The 19,501-nt window shown below is 41.6% G+C and overlaps 1 protein-coding gene across 4 annotated transcripts in view; it reads right to left on the bottom strand.

Annotated features, from left to right (window-relative positions):
- ERBB4 (erb-b2 receptor tyrosine kinase 4) overlaps positions 1-19,501 on the bottom strand; it is a 517,882-nt gene that overhangs the window by 74,485 nt on the left and 423,896 nt on the right. For all 4 annotated transcript variants that reach the window (XM_079310612.1, XM_079310614.1, XM_079310613.1 and 1 more), the window contains 3 exons: positions 18,763-18,885; positions 17,368-17,466; positions 2,635-2,820 (listed from right to left, as the gene is read on the bottom strand). In XM_079310612.1, the coding sequence (XP_079166738.1) occupies positions 2,635-2,820; positions 17,368-17,466; positions 18,763-18,885 (408 nt within the window). The remainder of the gene's footprint in view (positions 1-2,634; positions 2,821-17,367; positions 17,467-18,762; positions 18,886-19,501) is intronic.

Raw genomic sequence — 19,501 nt, 5'->3', positions numbered from 1 at the left:
CCACACCCTGAGGTCACCAAGACAGACACTCTTGCTCCCACTACAAAATATGCTGATACTTGAGCACAGTTCACTGCTTTTCTGGACAGCAAACTCCACATAAAATTGCTGTGCTGATCTCAGAGCTAAAAGGTTAAACATTCGTTTCCAAGCAAGACATTGAAGTGAGAGACCAGGAGAGAAAGCAAAGCAGAAGGGAAGAGTCCCCTTAGAACAGCTGCTTTCTAACAACCATGTTTAATGCAGAATGCTTGGGGGCTACTCTATTTTTATGGCTTTCATCCATAAAATAACAAGCTAAAGCTTCTGGAAGGAGAGAACAATTACCCTACAATGATGTAACATCAGAATAAATTCAGGCACAATCTGTGTAAGCAAAGAGAAAAAGCACCCAAGCTTTTTCCAATTGGCAGTAGATAATGCTTTATAACTGCCCTGTCATCAACCTTCAGAAGTTATCTCCAGAGCCATATGTGGCTTGGCAAGCAGGCACAGTGGCTAACTAGTTTTGCATCTAGCTGTACAGAAGTAGAGACATAAGGAAATGAACAGCCTGGCAGAACAAATGGAATCTGAAGCAATGACTTCCATAAATAAGTGCCTGCACACGGCAGATGGAGAAAAGCGCAGTTAGGGAGGGACTGTGTTACAGCAGCAACTTGATTTTAAACAATTTGTTAAAATCAGCCTGAACCTCAGATCTGAGGCATTTCCAGTGGCTTCAGTCCTATTCTTGTTGGGGAAAATCCTCTCCATAAAAACAGCAATGGTGAAGGTAGAAAATGCATCTAGCTAAAGATACCAGGAGCTGCTTCAGGGAGCAGGGAACAGCACTGGGAATGGGAAGTCACTGATGATTTTTGCCTCTTACTGCTCTGCTAATCATGCTTTTGGTACCTTTCAGAAAGACACAGCCAGTCATTCCCCACAGCCTAGAAAAGCAACACGAGGAGAGAAACTCTCAAGCTGTATGGCAGCACTGAAACATGGGCACAGTGGATACAGGACTGTGGGATGCACACACACACCTTTCCTGCAGAAAATGAGAATTTGTGGATACAGGAATGTGGGATACACACACACACCTTTCCTGCAGGGAATGAGAATTTGTGCCTGTTGCTGCCTTCTGCACTCATTCCTCTGGGGATCAGTCTATACCTTTCCTGTTTGCAGGCAGCAGACTGATTTCTTGTCATTATTAAATGTGACACATTAATGAAAAATGAGTATTACTTTTATTCCAGTTTTTGGGACAAGGGGACTCCTTGTCTGGTGATCTCTAAGATTTTTATTTTTAGTATATTTGAAACAATTTTTTGTGTACACTCTCTAGCCCCAATTGACATGATTATTGTGATGTGGAAAAAGAATAAATTTCAATAAACAAGCTTCACTAAACTCTCTCAATAATAGACAACCTTTTATTACAAAGGAACTAATTTTGCATGAGGATCTCCATGCAGGCAATCCCCACCCGTGTGTTCCAGAAACTCTGCCTGTTTTACCACCACAGTACAGGATATGAACACATCTACAAAATTCTTCAATGTCAGATTTTTTTGGGTTCCTTCTTCAGGAAGGTTTAACAGACCTGATTCTGGAAAGAAAACAGTCCTTCTTCATGGTGCTCCTCAAACTTCTGTTCCTTTTGAAGAACAACACAGAGCTAGCTGAATTTTTACATTTCCTTACTTTTGTAAGAACATTTTTTTGTGTTTAAGTTTTTAAATGGTTACTTAATACAAAACAATTGCTGAATCTCCAGGTTTCTCTTCAGTGCTAAAAGATTATCATTACAACTTGAATTAAGATTTTGTAATACATGTTGCAGGAAATTCACTTAAGGCTGCAGATTTAATGTAAGATAGCAGTCTGTGTTTATAACAAGCATTTTCTCCAAAATAACCTAAAACTTGAAACAACTTCCAAATAACTCAATCCAAAAGGCAAGCTCCAAATTGCCACTTGTAGTAACACCATTATAAACAATGCTAGCTGTTCAAAAGCACCTTTAAAATTGGTAAGTTATGGCATTCTGCACTGCAAGATCTTCTTATTCCTTGCAAACAATTTTCTTAGTACTGAGTATTTGCTCTTAGTACAACACTGAATACCTAAACATCCTAAAACATTGTGCCAAGGATAGTTTGTGACCCAAACATCAGGGTCACACTCCTCACTACCTGAGAGTGACATGAAGAAAATGTTAAAAAGTGAAATGTTTATCTTCCTGGCAGTGTGGAGGCAGACAAATGATGAGATATCTGGCAATGCAGATCCAGAAGGGCTGAAAACCAGTATATATATTATAGGGAACATATTTATATTACAGTGAACAACACAAGAGTGAAAAATCACCTCCAGATTTCACATGGGGGCTTTTTCTCTCACTCACCCTGAAAAACAACCCCACCCCTCATTAACACCGAGTTGGAAAGACAGTAAAGAAAAATACATTGGTTCATCTATAATACTGTAAAGCAGCCAAAATAGAGCACATTTCAAGAACTACCCAACTTTTTTGGAAACAAAACCAGGCCTGAATAAAACCCAACACAAACAAAAAGTCATGTTTTAAAGTTAGCTATGAAAATGATAAGAAATTATTTAAAAACCCCAATGTGAACCACCTACCTTAGCTATTTGGACGCACCAGTTCAGCAGGAGCTGGGAGCCAATATTATCCTTGTGTTCATGGACATAATCCAGGAGGCAGCCATGTGGCATCAGCTGGGTGACCAGCTGAATGGTGGGGCTCAAGCACACGCCCAGGAGTCTCACCAGGTGTGGGTGGTCCATGCTGGCCATGATGAGAGCTTCCTGCAACAATAAAAGGGACCCAAGCATTACCCCAGTGTGCACAGAAGGGGGTCAGTGTCCCCTGAACACCATGAATTCCTCTCTAGGCACTCCTAGGGAGCCTCCAGTCTGATGTAATGCCCGCTTGATGTTCTGTGTCCCATAAAACAAATGCACAAATCTAAAATTCTGCACTACCCCACATTCCCTGTCCCGTTGCAGCCACACAAATGAAGATGTAGGTGTAACACACTTTACTTAAAAGTCCCCTTGGTCTTGTTTTGATGCCTTTTTGGGACTACCTAAAAACAGAGGCCAGTCAAAATTTAGGGGATAAAAAGTGGATATATTTACTGAAGGGCCTTCAGGTACATTTAGGGCAGACAAAGGCCACCCAGGGGCTACACCCAAAAAAAGGATGATGGGTCATGGGTTTTCACACTTTTATGAGTTTGGTCCATTTGCATACTGGGGGTTAGCTTTCCAATTACAGCTGCAGATAATGAAGTTATTTACCCCAAGTTTGCTTGCTAAATCTGAGCCTCTCAGCTCAGCATCTGATTCTTCCATGACCTCTCCCAACAGATCTTGGATGAGTTCCTTTTGGTCTTTTCACACTTTAGATTTCCCACAGAAAAGACTTTATTTCCCTTTCCCAGACCATAAGGATTTTTCAGCTACCATGCTAGATTTAAGCTACCAATTTGGTCCAGAACCAAGAACCAGAAGTTTTAATCTTGGTTATGCTATTTGACCCTAAAGTTCACACCCCTGACCAGCGGCACAGGAGCTCCTTATAAAAACCCTACATAACTGTTCTCAGATGTCATTCTGCCACCACAAACAGCTGACATTCAAATGTAGCAAGGGAAAAGCTCTTCTCTCTAATTCACTGAGCCCTCCATTTCAAGACCACTTCATCATGGCAATGGAGCAATGAAAAGTGAGATGAAATTGTGGCTTTATAAGGCTATTTTGGCTGTCTTCTTTTTTTTCATCAAAAAACCCCAATATGACATCTGACAACTTACAGAATAATAGCTGTAATAGTGCCAAAGAAAGAAAGAAAAAGAAAGGATGAGACAAATTTGCTACCAGAGGAACACAGAAGTTGGGAGGGGTTTTCCCTTCCCTATATTAAGGCAAAAGAAAACAAAAAAGGTTCTGGCAAGTAGGCTGGAGTTTGTATTAAAGGAAATTGCTCATCACAGTACAAAGAATATTTGAAACCAAATTGCAGATATTTGCATAATAGTTCTTTTACTTTCTTTACCCTTTTTTTTTTTTTTTTTTTTTTTTTTTTTTTTTTTTTTTTTTTTGGTAAAACAAAAAGATGAACAAGACACTAATTGTAGGGTTTTTTCCCTCCCAATAAGAAAAGAGCAGATGGTTCTCCCTGGGGGGGAGTGACTCCTTCCCTTTTCTTCCTCAATGTATGTGAAGAAATAAATAAATGAATAAATAGGGGCCATTTGATGGGATAATTAATGGAGGAGCAGATCTGAGAAAGATTCCGATGCAACAAATTAGAATAGGGATCTGAATTTAACTAGTTTTGCTCACATTAAAATTCACACAGTTCCCACTCACTTAACTCTGAGGACTCCTTGAAACAATTTTACCCTTTCTTCTGCAGTGACTTGAAAATGTCCCTAAAGGCCACCAGAATAAATACCTGTAGACAGGTGAATTATCCAGTTTCCAGAGCACAGAATTACTCTGCCTCATTTTTTCCCTTTTCCCCCATTCATTTTTCTCCTGCAGATGTATACAGGGATAGCACTCACTGGCCACTCTGCCTCTGAACAAAGCTAATAAGTTCCCCATGAGCTGGAGTACTTTTCTTTATAATCTGGACTGATTAGAACACAGACTGGATTTTTTTTTTTTTTTTTTTTTTTTTGTCTTCCAAGGGCTCACAGAGAAAGCTTTGAAGCTTTAGTCTGTCCATTAGTCTCCAGCTACTTTCCATTGCCAAGTCTATCTGTGCCCAAAGGAAAACTTCTGTGCAATAATAAAGCAAGCTGTGCCATTTGTCTTATTCTGATGTTACAGGAAAGCATATGCTTTTTCAATAGTTTTGGGCAAGAGTTTCAGGAAAAAAAAGTAAAAATGTTTGTTGATAAAATATTATGCACTTCTCTGTAATGAATTAAGACACACACACACACAAAGCAAGGAAATCTCCATTATAGATCTAAGCCATTAATAGATACTAATTTAGTATGAATGCTGGCTTCACATCGTTATCCTCATTAGTAAAACTATTGTTATTTTTATTGAACTTCCATCTACATAAGGACTAAAATCAGGGCTATGTGTAATCCAGCACATACACAAAGTAAAAGAGATTGCAATTGTTCTGCTACAGCCTAATTAGGCAAAACAGACAAACAGCAACAGAAACATTATGACTTAGTAGCATTTTAAGAATCTGTTCAGCAAATAAGGAATACAAGCCTCCAGTTTCAAACCTGTTTGGACATGAAAGACCCTAGAGCTGTAATCTCTGTGGCACTTTGACACTCAGCAGCCTGATTCCCAAAATAATTGTCTGAAACACTTTGAGCAGGTGGGGCACCTAACTCACAAACTTGGCTGGTGGCACTGGCATGTTTCAAAAGCAGCCTCTCACTTTTCTGGACCTTCTGCTTGCTGTGTGCCTGCAGCTCTTGTCTCTGCACTCAACTGGCACAACCACAGGAATGAGTTTGAAATTCTAATTTAATGGAGAAGAAACTGAGGTGCCAAAAGGGTACAACCTTCTATCCAAAATCACGTGGGAAATCTGGAGAACAAGTGGAAACAGTGCCCCAGATCACTTTACTTTTCTCTCCTGAAAAAATCCATGCTCATCCTCTCTTCTGCCCCTTCTCAATGTGGTTACATTATTGCTCCATTAAGCTCAACTCCTGTGTTATACACACAAGCATGTATTAAGCAGTAACATTAAACAATGACATAAATGTTATTTTAATGGTTCACACTTATCTCTGTGACTGCTGTGTGCACTAAGTAACAAGACAACAGCCCAAAGAAGGTTGAGTTTGCAGGTCCCAGTGAGCAATCACTGGTTTCTGTCTGCAGAAATTCTAGATAGAGGCTTCTATTACTGGTTTCTGTCAGCAGAGCTATGTCAAATGGGTCTGAGGAGATGCAACTGCAATTTGGAAATCTCACCTAAAATTGTTTCCTGATCTATCCATACTCTGCAGTCATGTTTGAAATTTAATTAATTAGTTTAATTTTGGCCTTCCAGGATAAAAACCCCCAGTTCCTAAGATTGTGAGAGGAAAGAGCACTTTGAGTGCACCTACAGCACATCTTATAAGATGGTATTCAATTTCCCCCAGTGCTCCACACAATCCAGCAGTGCCCCTTGTTCAAGGCAAGTATCACAGATCTGCTTCCCCAGTTTGGCAAGTCCAGAGGAAATGTTACTGCTCCCCTTAACCCAGATGAACACATTCACCTGATGAAGAGTTAAGTAAGCAGAAAGCCTGAAAAATCTGATTTCTTAACTTTCTGCTTGTAAATGTTGTTGCCATAAAATGCCCTCGAACAAAACAAAACAAAAGATGCCAGAAAAGAACAACTCATATGTTTTTCGTAATAATTGTGAAGTAAATAAATGTACTTAACAGCTGACCTCATCACTGTGCATTTTTCTGAAACAGATGAGCTAACAGGAGAGATACTACACTGAATACACTGCTTTGTGCATTATTTTTACAACTCTTCTAGTGGCTGGGGCAAACACCTGTCTGGAATGCAGGTGTATACCTGCTGCAGGGCAGATCAAATCACAGCCCAGCATTTAATATATTTCAAAGCCTTTTGTTTGGCCGCTACACCCTACAAATTGTTGAGGTGGCAGCTGACTCAGCCTATGCAGGCTGCAGAACCACTTTAGCTAGGAGACAGCACAAACAAACATTTCACAGCTCACATGCCCACACTGGTGGTATGACAATGACACCCAAAGCTCTATTTCCTCTGTGCTGCCTGTGCAGGGTGCTGCTCTCAGGGCTTTCCAGCCCTGCTCTACTTCAAGCAGTTTTTCAGAAGGCAGCTAAACCTGCAGGCAGCTGGGCAAGGCTGTGGTTGTGTCCCTCCAGCCTCACCACAGGTGATTTCACTTGAGCCTTCCCTGTTCAGCTCAGTCCTACCTTTCTCAGACACACTATTCTGTATAAAGAAATCATGTCACATTAATCATTCCTCTCTTCTGTCCCTTCTCAACATGGTTATATCATTGCTCCATTAAACTCAGCTCCTGTGATTTATACAGCCAAGCCTGGCTTGTGCCACTTCTCCTGAGGAAACAGGTTTCTGTGACTGCAGCCTCCTGGCACACAGTGGCCACTCCTTGCTTGTGAACAACATTCTCTCAACTTGTCTCTGGAGAAGCAGGACACAGGAGCAAATGAGCAGAGGTATTTAAAAAAAAATAAATTTTTCTATACATCCACATCCATGCTTCAAGCATAAATTAGGGTGTATGCTTACAGAAGTATAGGTTCATCAGATGTTGTTGCATGGAAACACAGCAGTGCACATCCAGGTCCAGGTCCTGTATTCACACTCACCCAGCCAATTGCTTTTTCTACAGGGAAATGCTGAGTTTGGTTGGCACAGCAGGAAATAACTAGAGGTCCAAAAGCCCTGTCATTAATGTGTGGGGCTGATGTGTCCAGCAATGTGTGTTCTGTCCCCATCTGTTGAGCCGGGTGGGACAGTGACCCTGATCTCCTGGCACATATTATCTGCTAATGGGCCAGCTTTAAACCAGCTGGGGCAATCATCTTTATCTTTCCCACAGCCCATCCTCCCTCCAGGAAGATATCATCTGCTGCTGGCCCATTCAGTGCCACTGTGGGACTGATAAAATTACATCATCCCACTGGGAGATGCTCCAGCCAGGGGAGCAGCCAAGCCTTTCCTACCCAGATAAAAAATGAGATTTTGGACAGCAAGGTACCTTCTTTCCACTGGATTCCAGAGGAAAGCCAGACCTTTCCACATCATCCCTGGACCTTCAGAGGAAACTGCACCTTCTCCAGGAGCACTGCTCCAGCTGAACCACATCTGCCACTGCAGGAGGATGCAGCCACCATTGAATGGGGCTGCTGCCAACACCCTGACTGACTGACAGGTGTCAGCTTGGATTCTGACTCTGGCAGTGTTTGGGATTGTTCTTTGTAATACTGCATTTCTATTTTAATTTTCCTAGTAAAGAACTGTTATTCCTAATTCCCATATCTTTGCCTGAGAGCCCCTTAATTTCAAAATTATAATAATTTGGAGGAAGGGGCTTTACATTCTCCATTTCAAAGAGAAGCTCCTGCATTTATTGGCAGACAGCTGTCCTTCAAACCAGGACAATTAAGGGATTTAAGGAACTGTTGGCCAGAGTTTTGCATTAGCCACTATCTCCTTGAAACTCTCTCTATGCCTGTTTTGCTTGAGGAAGCCTCCTTAAGGAACCTCTCTATGTAACCAAACAGAGAAGGTCACTCTGTGAGTCTTGTTTGCATGGATTTCCTCAGATCCAGGACAAACCCTTAGGATTAAGGAGGCTACAGGTTTTGAAGGGGAGGTTTTGGACTTCATATCTTTTGGATGTAGGAGATTTGATCTTTTTTGAGTTCAGTTTTCAATGTGGACATTAAGCAGAGGTTCACTGCATAGTCAGGGGAGTCACTGCACACTTAGACTGGAGTACAAATGTGCTGCACCATAACTTAGCACTTCAGAAAGATTTGGAAATGCATCTGTCAGGTGTGCCACTACTCTAGGATTAAAATCAAGAAGGAAAAAATAAAATTCCACTTCAGGACCCACACCCTATGGTCTGTTCATGCACAAATGTGATGGAAATAGCATCAGACCAGACTTGACCTCTATGCAGCCAGTGCCATCAGGAGGAGATGGCCCAGGTCAGTGTGAAGAGCCAGGCCTGGCACAACACTGGAACCCTGTGCTCTCCACTGCCCATGATCAGAGCTGGTCTGTGGCTGCTCTCTCTGCTCAGAGCCTTTTCTGGAGGTGTGATATGTCTTTAAATGTGCTGCATCTCTCAGAGCAGGCAAACCCTCTGAGACTGCCCTGCCTGTCACAGCACTTGCTCAGCACAGAGTGTGCCAGCCTGCCTGACTCCTCACAGGCACACTGTGTTGTTGACACTGAATTCAAAAGCCAGCCAATGCCCCATGTGATTCAAATGCATTAGAGAGATGCCCCACTTTCCTCCAAACACTTGAAACTAGCACAAATCAGGGATATGAAAGCTCTCCCTCTTGAAGGTCAGACTTGCAGACTGCTGGGTCAAACCTCCTGCCCACCTCAGAGAAACAGTAGGTCCTATTCATGCAGGAATAGCCACCTTCATGCACTGACAGAAGCAATTCTGGCTCACTCTGTATTCTGGAGCAACATAAAATAAATTAGGGAAAAAAGCAGTACTGTGATCCCTGTCCTGCAAGCACTGAGAGCATGGACCACTGTGCTGACTCCAACAGGGCTCAGCTGCTGAGAATTAATGCTGAAATGCTTGAAAGTGTAGGAGATAAATTTTGTGGAACCCCCCGATCACATACTTGTTCATTCTCCCTGCTTTGTGCCAATTAACTCTCCTAATTCATCAGAGCCTGAGTTAGAAGAGAAGGAACTTCAGTTCTAAAACAACAGGTACAACAAAACAAGTGCAGATTTTCCATCAAACATCTGATCAGGGACAGCTCCCAGTGAATCTTGCCATGAAAAAATGATCATGGTGATGAGAAAGCAAAATCAAGCCCATTTTCAGCTCACTTTTATGCACAATAGCCAAGGACCTCAGCAACCAGAACTGTTCCCACTGAAAGTTGTCAGCACAATAACAGTGGGGATTCCCCCCTTGGAGATCAGGAGTAGGTGGTTTAGCAGTAAAAATATTGTGTTGTTGTGACAAATGTTTTACTTAGAGCCTGTCACACACATCATTATTTCAGAGCACTCTGTCCAAAGTGATTTGTTTCTTACTGTTTTGATGCAACCAGCAAAAATATTTAAGTTGTAACCATGCAGTCTAACAAAGCCATTGTTTCAGTGGTGCTCAAACAGGAGGGTAAATAGACATTACCACTGCCCAGTTTATATGTATTGTCAGCCTTGGCTGCACATACCTTTCTGAAAGGGAGTTATTGCTTTGATTTTTGATTTAGGATGAGTGATGGCAAGGTCTCTACAAAGAAAAAAAAATTATCAAGTTCTCACTCCTTTCTGAAAAATCTTCAGGCATTGCTTTGATATTTTCTGGTATCACTGGAAAGCTTGACTTTATAATCACACACTTAAAGGGAGAGCATCAGATTAACACCTAATTTCATCAAGTGTATAATCAACATTAAGAATTGTTTTAATCAAAGACACATTTTGCCTGGTATTTAATTTCTCACAACGGAGAATTCAAATCAGACTCATCTCCCTCTTCCCCTCATCTGTATTCAGCTGCACCAGAACCTCACACTCAGGACCTGGGCTCTGCAAAGGGATGGTGTTTGAACATGGAAACTTTCATTGGACTGTTTGGTTCACTGTCAGATTTTTATTCTCCTGACCAAGCTGGCATCAGTGAGCCATGAATTCTTCAAAAGCTGCTTGCTACCAATACAAACACCTCAGTCAAATCCATAAATACAACTGTGTTTAATAGTTTTTATTTCTGCCTGTGTGGATGATCTCAAAAAGGAAAAATCTCTCTGAATGACAGAAGCCAAGCAGAATGATGAAGACAAACACCATTCAAACTTGCAGTACTGCAGGAGGGAATGCCTACTTTATAAGTGATCTAGTTTGAAGATGCTACAAAGAGGGTGAAATAATAATTTATGCCATTATTTCATCCTCTTGTGAATTGCCACAATCTCAAGATAATTAATTATGCTCATAAGATGGCCTGTTATCACAGATCCTGCATTTCCAAAGGAACTATCCAACAACTAGGACTCTACAAATCAAAACTCAAACATTTTGTTTGACAAGGCCAACTGAGGTGAATCTGCTTTTCAACAGCTTTGCACCTGTCTGGGAAAAAAAGTGAAAAAGGCTCTTTCTAAGTGATACTGCCAGGGAAAGTTCAGGCACAGGAAGAACCAGTGGTGTCCCCCAGGGATCAGTGCTGGGGCCAGTCCTGGTTAGTATCTTCACTGATGATCTGGATGAGGGGATGGAGTCCATCATCAGTAAATTTGCAGGTGACACCAAGCTGTTGATCTGCATCTTGCTGCCAAGATCACAGTAAAGAGGTTGATATTTAATAGAAAAGCAGGAAAAAGTATCCATAGCTGTTCCACCATCAGTCTTTCTAACAAACACAATTACTATTTGACATTAATTTATAGAGACAAGTATCAACCCTGTTATTGGGCTACCTAATACATTGAAATAGAGAGTGTAATACAAGATCTCATTTCAAAATGTTTCCTTTATGCATGCACACTTTACAGACAGAAGTAATGATTGAATTTGATTAAACTCTTTAATACTTTCAGCTAATCCACAGCTATATTTCCCTGTGAATAAATGAACACTCCCACCTGATCTTCTTTCCATGCACAGATTTACCCAATGTTATGCAGGCTTTCCACATCATAAAGCACTGCAAACATGAAATAAGGAGTTGTGCAACTGCCATAACAAAAAGCATCTCAATGTACTTCCCAACTCATTTAGGAGCACTCATAATGTCAGTGCCTCACTAAAGCATGGGATTCTTCCTTAAACCATGGCAGACTTCTTGGAAGGATCACTCTAGAGGTGAGGTCCTGGCCCTGCTGAATTCACTGGCCAATTCACAGCTCCCAGGGACTTCAACAGGGCTCAGACTTCCCCCATTACCAGCAGTAGGCAAACTCACTTTCCCTCACTGCATTTTCCAGTTAGACTGTTATGCCAGCAGAATTGTTTCCAAACAGCCTGGCTTATCTGTCTGTGATTGTACCAAATCTTTTCTGTGTGTGTCATTTCACCACAAAGCAACATGCTTGTGCATGTGGAAAATTAAACCCTCCTGCACATGCACACATATTCATGGAGAGGAAAATTGAAAAAAAAAATATAAATTGAAAACTGAAGCAAACATTTAAAGAAAAATTATTGCTGAAGATGGAAATAACAGAAGTGTAGCCTGGAAACAGTTAATCTTCAGATGGCTAAAAGCAGCTAACCTTCATCAGAGATCAGATTTCCAGCTTCTGCAGAGGCTGAGCACTCTCGGGGCCTGTGCCTGGTATGCAGCATTCTCAAGGACAGCTGGATTTCTGGCATTTCTGGACAAGTTGGAAATTGTAATTGCAATCACAGTGAGCTTCTGTGCCTGGGACTGATAGGCAGACAGTTCCCCTGCTAAGTGTCTGTGCTCACACTCACAGGGAGCACGAGTGGGAAGGAGGGGCAGGCTGCACAAAAGGGAATCTGCAATCACAGGAGCTCTGCCACCCCTGGCCCCTCACCTCCTGCAACTTGACATGATGGGGGGAAAACCTGTCTGAGCTCAGCTGGAGCACAGAGCCAGGCAGTGCTTACAGACCCCTTGTGCCAGCTGAAAAGGAGGGTGTGCACAGAAATGACAGCAAAAGAGGACGAGGAAAAATGTCTCAGTGCTGCCATAAAGGATTTCATTTGATCCTAAACCTGCCCTTCCAACTGAGGTGCAGGATTAACTCTGCTGCATGACCCAAGCAGCCAGGCAGCCAGTGGAATGACTCTGGAGTGTCTGGATCCAACTACTGGCATGGTCTGTAGTCAAACACTGGGCTGGGCAGCAGCATGATGTGTACAAGGTATTAAAAATATTGAAAAGTATTTCTCCAGTTATCCACATAGTCACATAAGGCAGGATCTTACAAAGAGAATGAGTGCAGATGCACCTGTGTCAGCTGAGAAATTGTGTATCACAGAGTGCTCAGCCTCAAGGGCTCTGTGAATGCCAAGCAAAGAAACAAAAAGCTTCAGCCCAGAACCTTCCTATGTCTAAAGCCAATAGTGGGAACCAAGAAAAGTCTTCTCTCACCTTTTCCACCTGACCAGCTAGCTGTATTTTCCCTGTACCTCCTATATAGACATACTTGAGGAAACAAAAAAAGCATCCAGGCCTATCCATATCCCTGTGGGCTTTCAGCTGAACAGGAGAAAGAATTCTCTAGTCAGCTACATGATTTTTTTGTCTTCAATCCTCTGAACTGAAGATAAGTTTGATATTGATATCCTCAAGCTGCGGGCTTGTCTTTGCTGCAAGACAGGCGTGCAATTTAGAAAAAGCTGTTTCTGCAGTACATCTGAGTGATTTATTCATTTAGTTCATTAGGCCAGACATAAATAAAAGATGTGGGTGTCAGTCCCCTACATGCAGCTTTAATTTGCTTGCTACATGTCTGGTGGAGGTCACTGTCACTTACCACCTCTGCACTTGGCTTGACAAATGTCCTCCCACACTCCAAGTGCTGCCACTGCAGACAGCAGCAACTGCAGTGAGCACAGAACAAGCCAGGAAGCCCCTAGATCTTAATTATAAAACCATAAAAGAAACCAACTGCCTCTGAAGCTCTCTTACTAGGAAACAAATGAGAATGGGAAATTTATTTCCAACCATAAATCCCAAAGCCTTCAGCTTAATTTTTCCCAAGTTAACTTTCTCACCTAGCTAAGCAGCACTGTTTTCTATTATTAGCTTCTGGCCCAATATCAGCTGACCACCATCAGTCAAACTGCCTTCATCTCAATGAGCTCAGGGACTCCCAAGGAACTCTGTGTATGCTGACTTGTGCTTGCAGCCTCTAATTATATTCTAACAGATAATGAAGCATTTAAACTCAGAGAGGATAGATTAAACTTGTAAGTGGATCAAAATCCTGGACACAGCCACAGCTCATAGGATTACTCCTGGAAGCATCAAGCTTAGAGGAGGGGCCCTCATCAACTGTCAGATTCCCCATGACAAGGTTTTTAAAGCATGTTTTCAGCCTCAGAGGCTGTTTGCCATGCTCTCCAGCTGCAGCATGCCTTTGGAATTTATTACATTGTGAATCGAGTATCTGGCTTGATGTTCAACCATCTGACCAGGCCAATGGCTACTTGACTTATCAGACAATCATAACAGTCAAACAAATTGAGGCTGAGGAGGTGAAATTGTTTTCCCAAGTGAAATTGTAAGTAAGTGGAATTGTAAGTTCTACTATCAAGCAGCCTCTTGGCTGCACATTTACCTTTTTTCCTCACTGCAGGATTCTCCTCCCTCCACAAAACTCAGACCATCACATATTCTGTCCCCAGCCCTAGGGTGAGGAGCAGGATGGAGCTCCCTCCTCAAGCCCCTGTGTCTTGCTGGTGACTCCCTCCAGGCACACTTGCAGAGCAGTAGCAAGAGCACCTGCACTCTGAATTCAAACTCCAGCCCCTTTTGTGGACAAGGGAGTGTGACCTGCTAGAGCAGGGACTATGCCCTGCCACTTAAACACACAACCATGCTGAGGGGAAAAGCCTTTATGTCTTATTTCCTTATTGTGTCTGGGATAATTATCCTGTGTGGGGTGAAAATAAACCCACAGAAGGCCTCCTGTGCAGTCTGGTTCTGCCCTGATTTTCAGATTCCAGCTTGTATCGCTGTAGCAGACACAGACCTACTGAAGTGATAAAATCTAGGGATGAGCACAGGGAGCAAAGGGAAAGGGCTAGCTGGGAATGGGTGGAAAAAGTCTGGAAAATGGACTCTGTAGTGTCTCCCTCAAGAAAAATCCCAAATAAGGGCTGTTTCACCATCTCCTGATGGGAGGTGCTTGGCCAGAGCAGGCAGGGTTGACATCAGGCATTTCATCATTACAGTCATTACTGCTCCATTAGCAGGGCTTCAGGGTGCTGATGACAGCCCAGGGGCCAAATAGTTTTTCTTCACTCCTTCAGCATAACGTTTAGGAGGATTTCAGAAGGCTGAAACTCACACTCTGCCAAGATTAAAAGTTTCCACCAGATCTATGGTCAGTGCCACTAACTCTACACCAGCCTTTTCTGTGGACACTGAAATGACCCAAGAATTCCCTCTGCACACCAACTGCTGTTTACCAAAGGCTTTCCATTTTCCAGAGCCTTTCTAAAACACATGCTAACTTTACTTACAAGTACAAGGACTTTCCCAATCCAGGAAGAAGTAACTGCTGACAAAAGCACACCAGGACTTGACAAGGACAAAAAATGAAAGCCAAGGGTGTGACTCATGTAATGACACCTTCCCACTAACCTCCTCTTCCCATTCACTACCAACTTTGTCAGACCTTATTTAAAAAAGAATTAACCCCACCGTGTTCATATAAGTGGCATTTAGCCACTTATATACCCTTAAAAATCTGACACAAGTGCTTTTAACCAACAACCATTTTTCATAACACTCTTTTTATTGAAGCACAACTGATGCATTTTGCTTTCAGCTGTAAATTTGAATTTTTCCACAGAAAATAAGATCAGTAAACAGTATCCAGTTTTATCAGGAGAGCTATACTGACTGCAGTCTTGAACTGAGAATGAGTAAAACACATTTTTGTTACTCTAACTTACATTTCTGTGAAAGATATTTAGGTTATCTCCTCATAATTTAAATTTTGGCTTTAATTTTTTTAATGTTTAAAACTATGTCTTTTTTGGGACAGGGAGGAGTAGTCCCATTAAAACCATAAATAATGCTTAGGTAATTCTCTTTTGTTTCAGGAACTAAACAACTGGTTTAGGTGGTAAGGATGGCAAGAATCTCTGTATAATTGGATGAGCAATTATTTCCCAAGAATGAAATTTAATCATCTTCATCAATGTGGTACAGAAAAGGATTACAAATCACTGCACATATATCAAAAGCAGCACTGATAGAAAACATATTATTTCTCCTTATTGCCACTTGTATCAACTAATGATGAAGTCTAATTCTTTTTTATTATGATTAAGAACAACCTAAGGGTTATTTTTAACCTCAAGAACTAAAAACAACTTTAACTTCTCTCTCATATTGCTACCACTGGGTGAGAGAAACTATTAATTTAAAGAGAAACCTTTCCTACTGTAACTGTAGAGTCAGAAATCTCCAGAGTTCCCAAAAGCTCCTCATTTCTGAGCCATTTATCAGCTGTTCTGATGCAGACACTGGGGACAAGCATGGTCCAGTGAACTAAACTGACCTAAGCTGAGCTGTGAAAACTCAGACAAGCAACTTTGCCTTTTACCAAGGACCTTATGCTTTCTTTGCTTCCAGGTTAATCAGTATCAGAGGAGGAGATATCACTCCTATTTCTCTATCAGATCAGGGGTCAGATCCTGACCTGGCACAAATTGCTCAGTTCCCCTGACTTTCATGCAGTGATAACAATTCCCTCACCTTCAGGCTGGAATCTGTATCACTGCCTGACCACTGACATCCAGTTCACTGGATCCCACCTCTCCTCTTTGGGTGCCTCTATTATTAGCAAGACTCTTTGTCCATTGAGCAAAAATATCTAATACTTGTTATCCCTTTAGTGCAATTAATTCCTTTTTAAACAGTGCCAAAACTGCCTTTTTAATTTATTATTTGTGCAAAAGGATCACTGAATGCAATAGAACAAGAGAATGATAAAATCATCAAAGCTGGAAGTTATCTAACCAGCATAAATGCGCTCTGTAAAAAGCACAAGAAACCCCTTCCCCTAAATCTCCTTCCTTCAACTGCATAAGAACTCACATGAAACAGCTGCCTGGAACACACAAATCCTTAACTGCACATTTCTGTTCAATTCCAGGTGGAAGAATAGACTATATAATGGGAGTACCTTCTCCTTTTGGCTTACAGTCTCATTAATGCCAACAAATCAGACCTATACACTGAACAGATCAGCAAGACTTAAAAGACATATGCAATTTTCAAGCTCACAAGAGGGAGTTACAAAAAGAGTGCAAATTTCTATCACTTTTCAAAAAATTGTCACTGAATAAGATATAGAGATTCATGGTGTCAGTAAGCCTTGATCTTGACACTGAGCTGAAAACTGAGTGCAGAGCCTCTGTGATCATAGAACATTTGTGGAAATGACCATCTTGACCTCTTATATCCATGGTATTTCAGACTAGGAAAGCAAAAGGGCTTTTAAACCCAGCGTATTTTAATTTTCCCCTCTCTCTGCTGCTGCTGCCAGCTCTTTGGAGCACCAAACTGGGGGAGAACTGAGCTGAATTTCTGTTCTTGTGTGTTCTACACCTGCATGCACACTGAGTTGCTCCCCTGCAACTCCTCCTCTCTCTTCCATGGCTTTTCTGCCATGGAAAGATACAATATCTGACCCATGAGACAGAGGAGTTTTACACTTATACTGACAGAAAAACAATTTATGAGAAAACTCCAAGCATTTTGGGGAACATGCAGTGGAAAACCCAGCCCTGCCAGGTGCTGTGTACAAACCTCCTTCTGATATTTAAATATAAGGAGAGAAAACTGGCAGGAATTTGTCTTTACAACCTCTGTGGGCTACAGAAAGACACCACCCCTGCCAAACCCAAAGCTCATGTCTTACTTACATCCATGAACTCCACATTGGCTTTTGGACCAGTGGTCTCATTAAGGATCTTAATGGCCACAGGAATCTTCACTGTTTCACCCTCAGGGACCCAGATCCCCTAGAAAATAAGAAAAATGGAACAGAAGACTAATAAGACAACAATAAGAAAAATTATGTTCAGATTTGCAGTTCTTTTTGACACATTCTGTCATGTTATGCAGATCAGTTATGAGATGCAGAACTGAAAATACATAAAGTTATGAAATTTTTAAAAAATTATAAAACTACTTCTCACATCAAAAGTAAACTCTGATGTAAAATAAAGCATTTTTTATCAGTAAACATCCTTGATTTTCTTATCGACAGTAGAGTTTCTAAAGAGCAATGACAGCTTGGCCATGATGCACATTTTCTAGTGACTCAGATAAAATTCTGATACATAATTAAACAAAAATCAGAATTTTCTGTTTGGATTCTGATGCTCAAATTGTAAGCTATCAGTAAACTCACAAAACAGATTATCACCAGATTATAACATCATGAAGGAACAGAACATCCTGAGAATAATATAGAGTGAAACATTTAGGGGCTGTTTGTCTAATTACTTAATTCCTGAGAATCAAAAACATAGGTGGCTAAAAAGGAAATTTAAAATTAAAATTCACAAACTGTGTCTTGGGCTACTTTTCCATCATTCTTGACTATTGCTGTGTTCTTGTCAACCTCATGGCATCCACCTATCACTTTATTATCACCTAAGTGTATTCAAACTCATATTCATAAATACATTCCCATGACCTTGCAGCTATAGTGAGCTGGTCTGTGCTTCCTTTGTTTCCTCCCCTCTTTGAGGATAGATGCAGGTGCTCTGACCTTGATTTGGTAGGTTGGGTTGGGGAATTGCTTTGACTTGCCTACTTCATGCCTGTGAGATCTGGACATGATCAACAGATATTAAAAATACTTCTTTAATGGAAGTACTTTCTCCACTGTGGGTTCCACTCTCACATCCCAGTTGCTAAAGGGTACCCTGACACAACTCATCTTTTCTATTTAAATGGAAGAAACAAGAAGTGCTACAGTTTAGGAAATGGCATTGTTTTACCAGGTATTATTGCTGCTACAAGACCCATGTGACACTTGTGAAATGAACGACAGTGTTTTTCCATCTTTCCAAATGTGCCCTGCTCTTATGTAAGAACAGAGGGGCAAACCTGGCTGCTGCACTTTGCCAGCAGGACAGTCCAGCCCTCTTGCACATAGAAATGGCCAGGGCTGACATGTCTTTGCTCACCAAGGAGCATCCTGTCTCTCCCAGGGCTCAGGAGCTCACCCACAGACCAGGCAGCTTTGCTGCAATGCACTGCTCCAGAGTTTAAAGAGGCACTCAGGGCTGTGTGGGGAAGATCCTCACCTTGTACACTGTTCCAAAGGCTCCAGAGCCCAGCACCTTGACTCTCTTCAGCTCTGTCTCCTTCAAGATGCGGAGCTGTGCCTGGTTGGGCGCCGTGCCACTCGGGGTCAAGGGCTCCACCAGCTGAGAAGGAAAATCAACATTCTCAAACTTTGCTACACGTGAACACCATCAGGAGTTCATACTGAGAGCAACCAACCCAAGGAAATACTGCAACAGAGATCTATTGACCACTGCCCTGCCAATTCTTGGAGGGATTTTTCATCTTCAAACCAAGAGACCTGATAAAGCAAGTCCTCACTCAGATGCTGTAATTTCCACCTGTGTGATGGAATTATGATCTGGAAATTGAAATTGGTGTCAGAGTAACACATCCAAGGACTTTTGATAATGGAGGCAGTATAAATATTTTCTACATGACAGAAATATAGCATTTATTATCAGTGTCCCACATCCTATTTTTGCCCATTTTAGTGTCTTTTAAGTTGGCCATATTTCTTTGTAATGGCCTGGACTAAACGGCTCATCACATTCTTACTCTGTTTTGAGGGAAGGGATGGTTTTTCTTAACTTCTGTTTTACCACACAGGAGGACAGCTTTAGGGAGAAAACACCTTAAAGCAGACAACTAGTTTATAAAAGCCACTAATTTACTGCAATTAAACAATTTGCTCAAGATGTCCCAAGAAACGTTGTAAATGAGCCACAATGGCACATTCAGTTAAAAATGCTCTTAGAT

Source organism: Erithacus rubecula, assembly GCF_903797595.1.
Source record: "Erithacus rubecula genome assembly, chromosome: 8".
NCBI lineage: Eukaryota > Metazoa > Chordata > Aves > Passeriformes > Muscicapidae > Erithacus > Erithacus rubecula.
The sequence above is the reverse complement of the archived record's forward strand: the minus strand, read 5'-3'. Positions and strand labels throughout refer to the sequence as shown.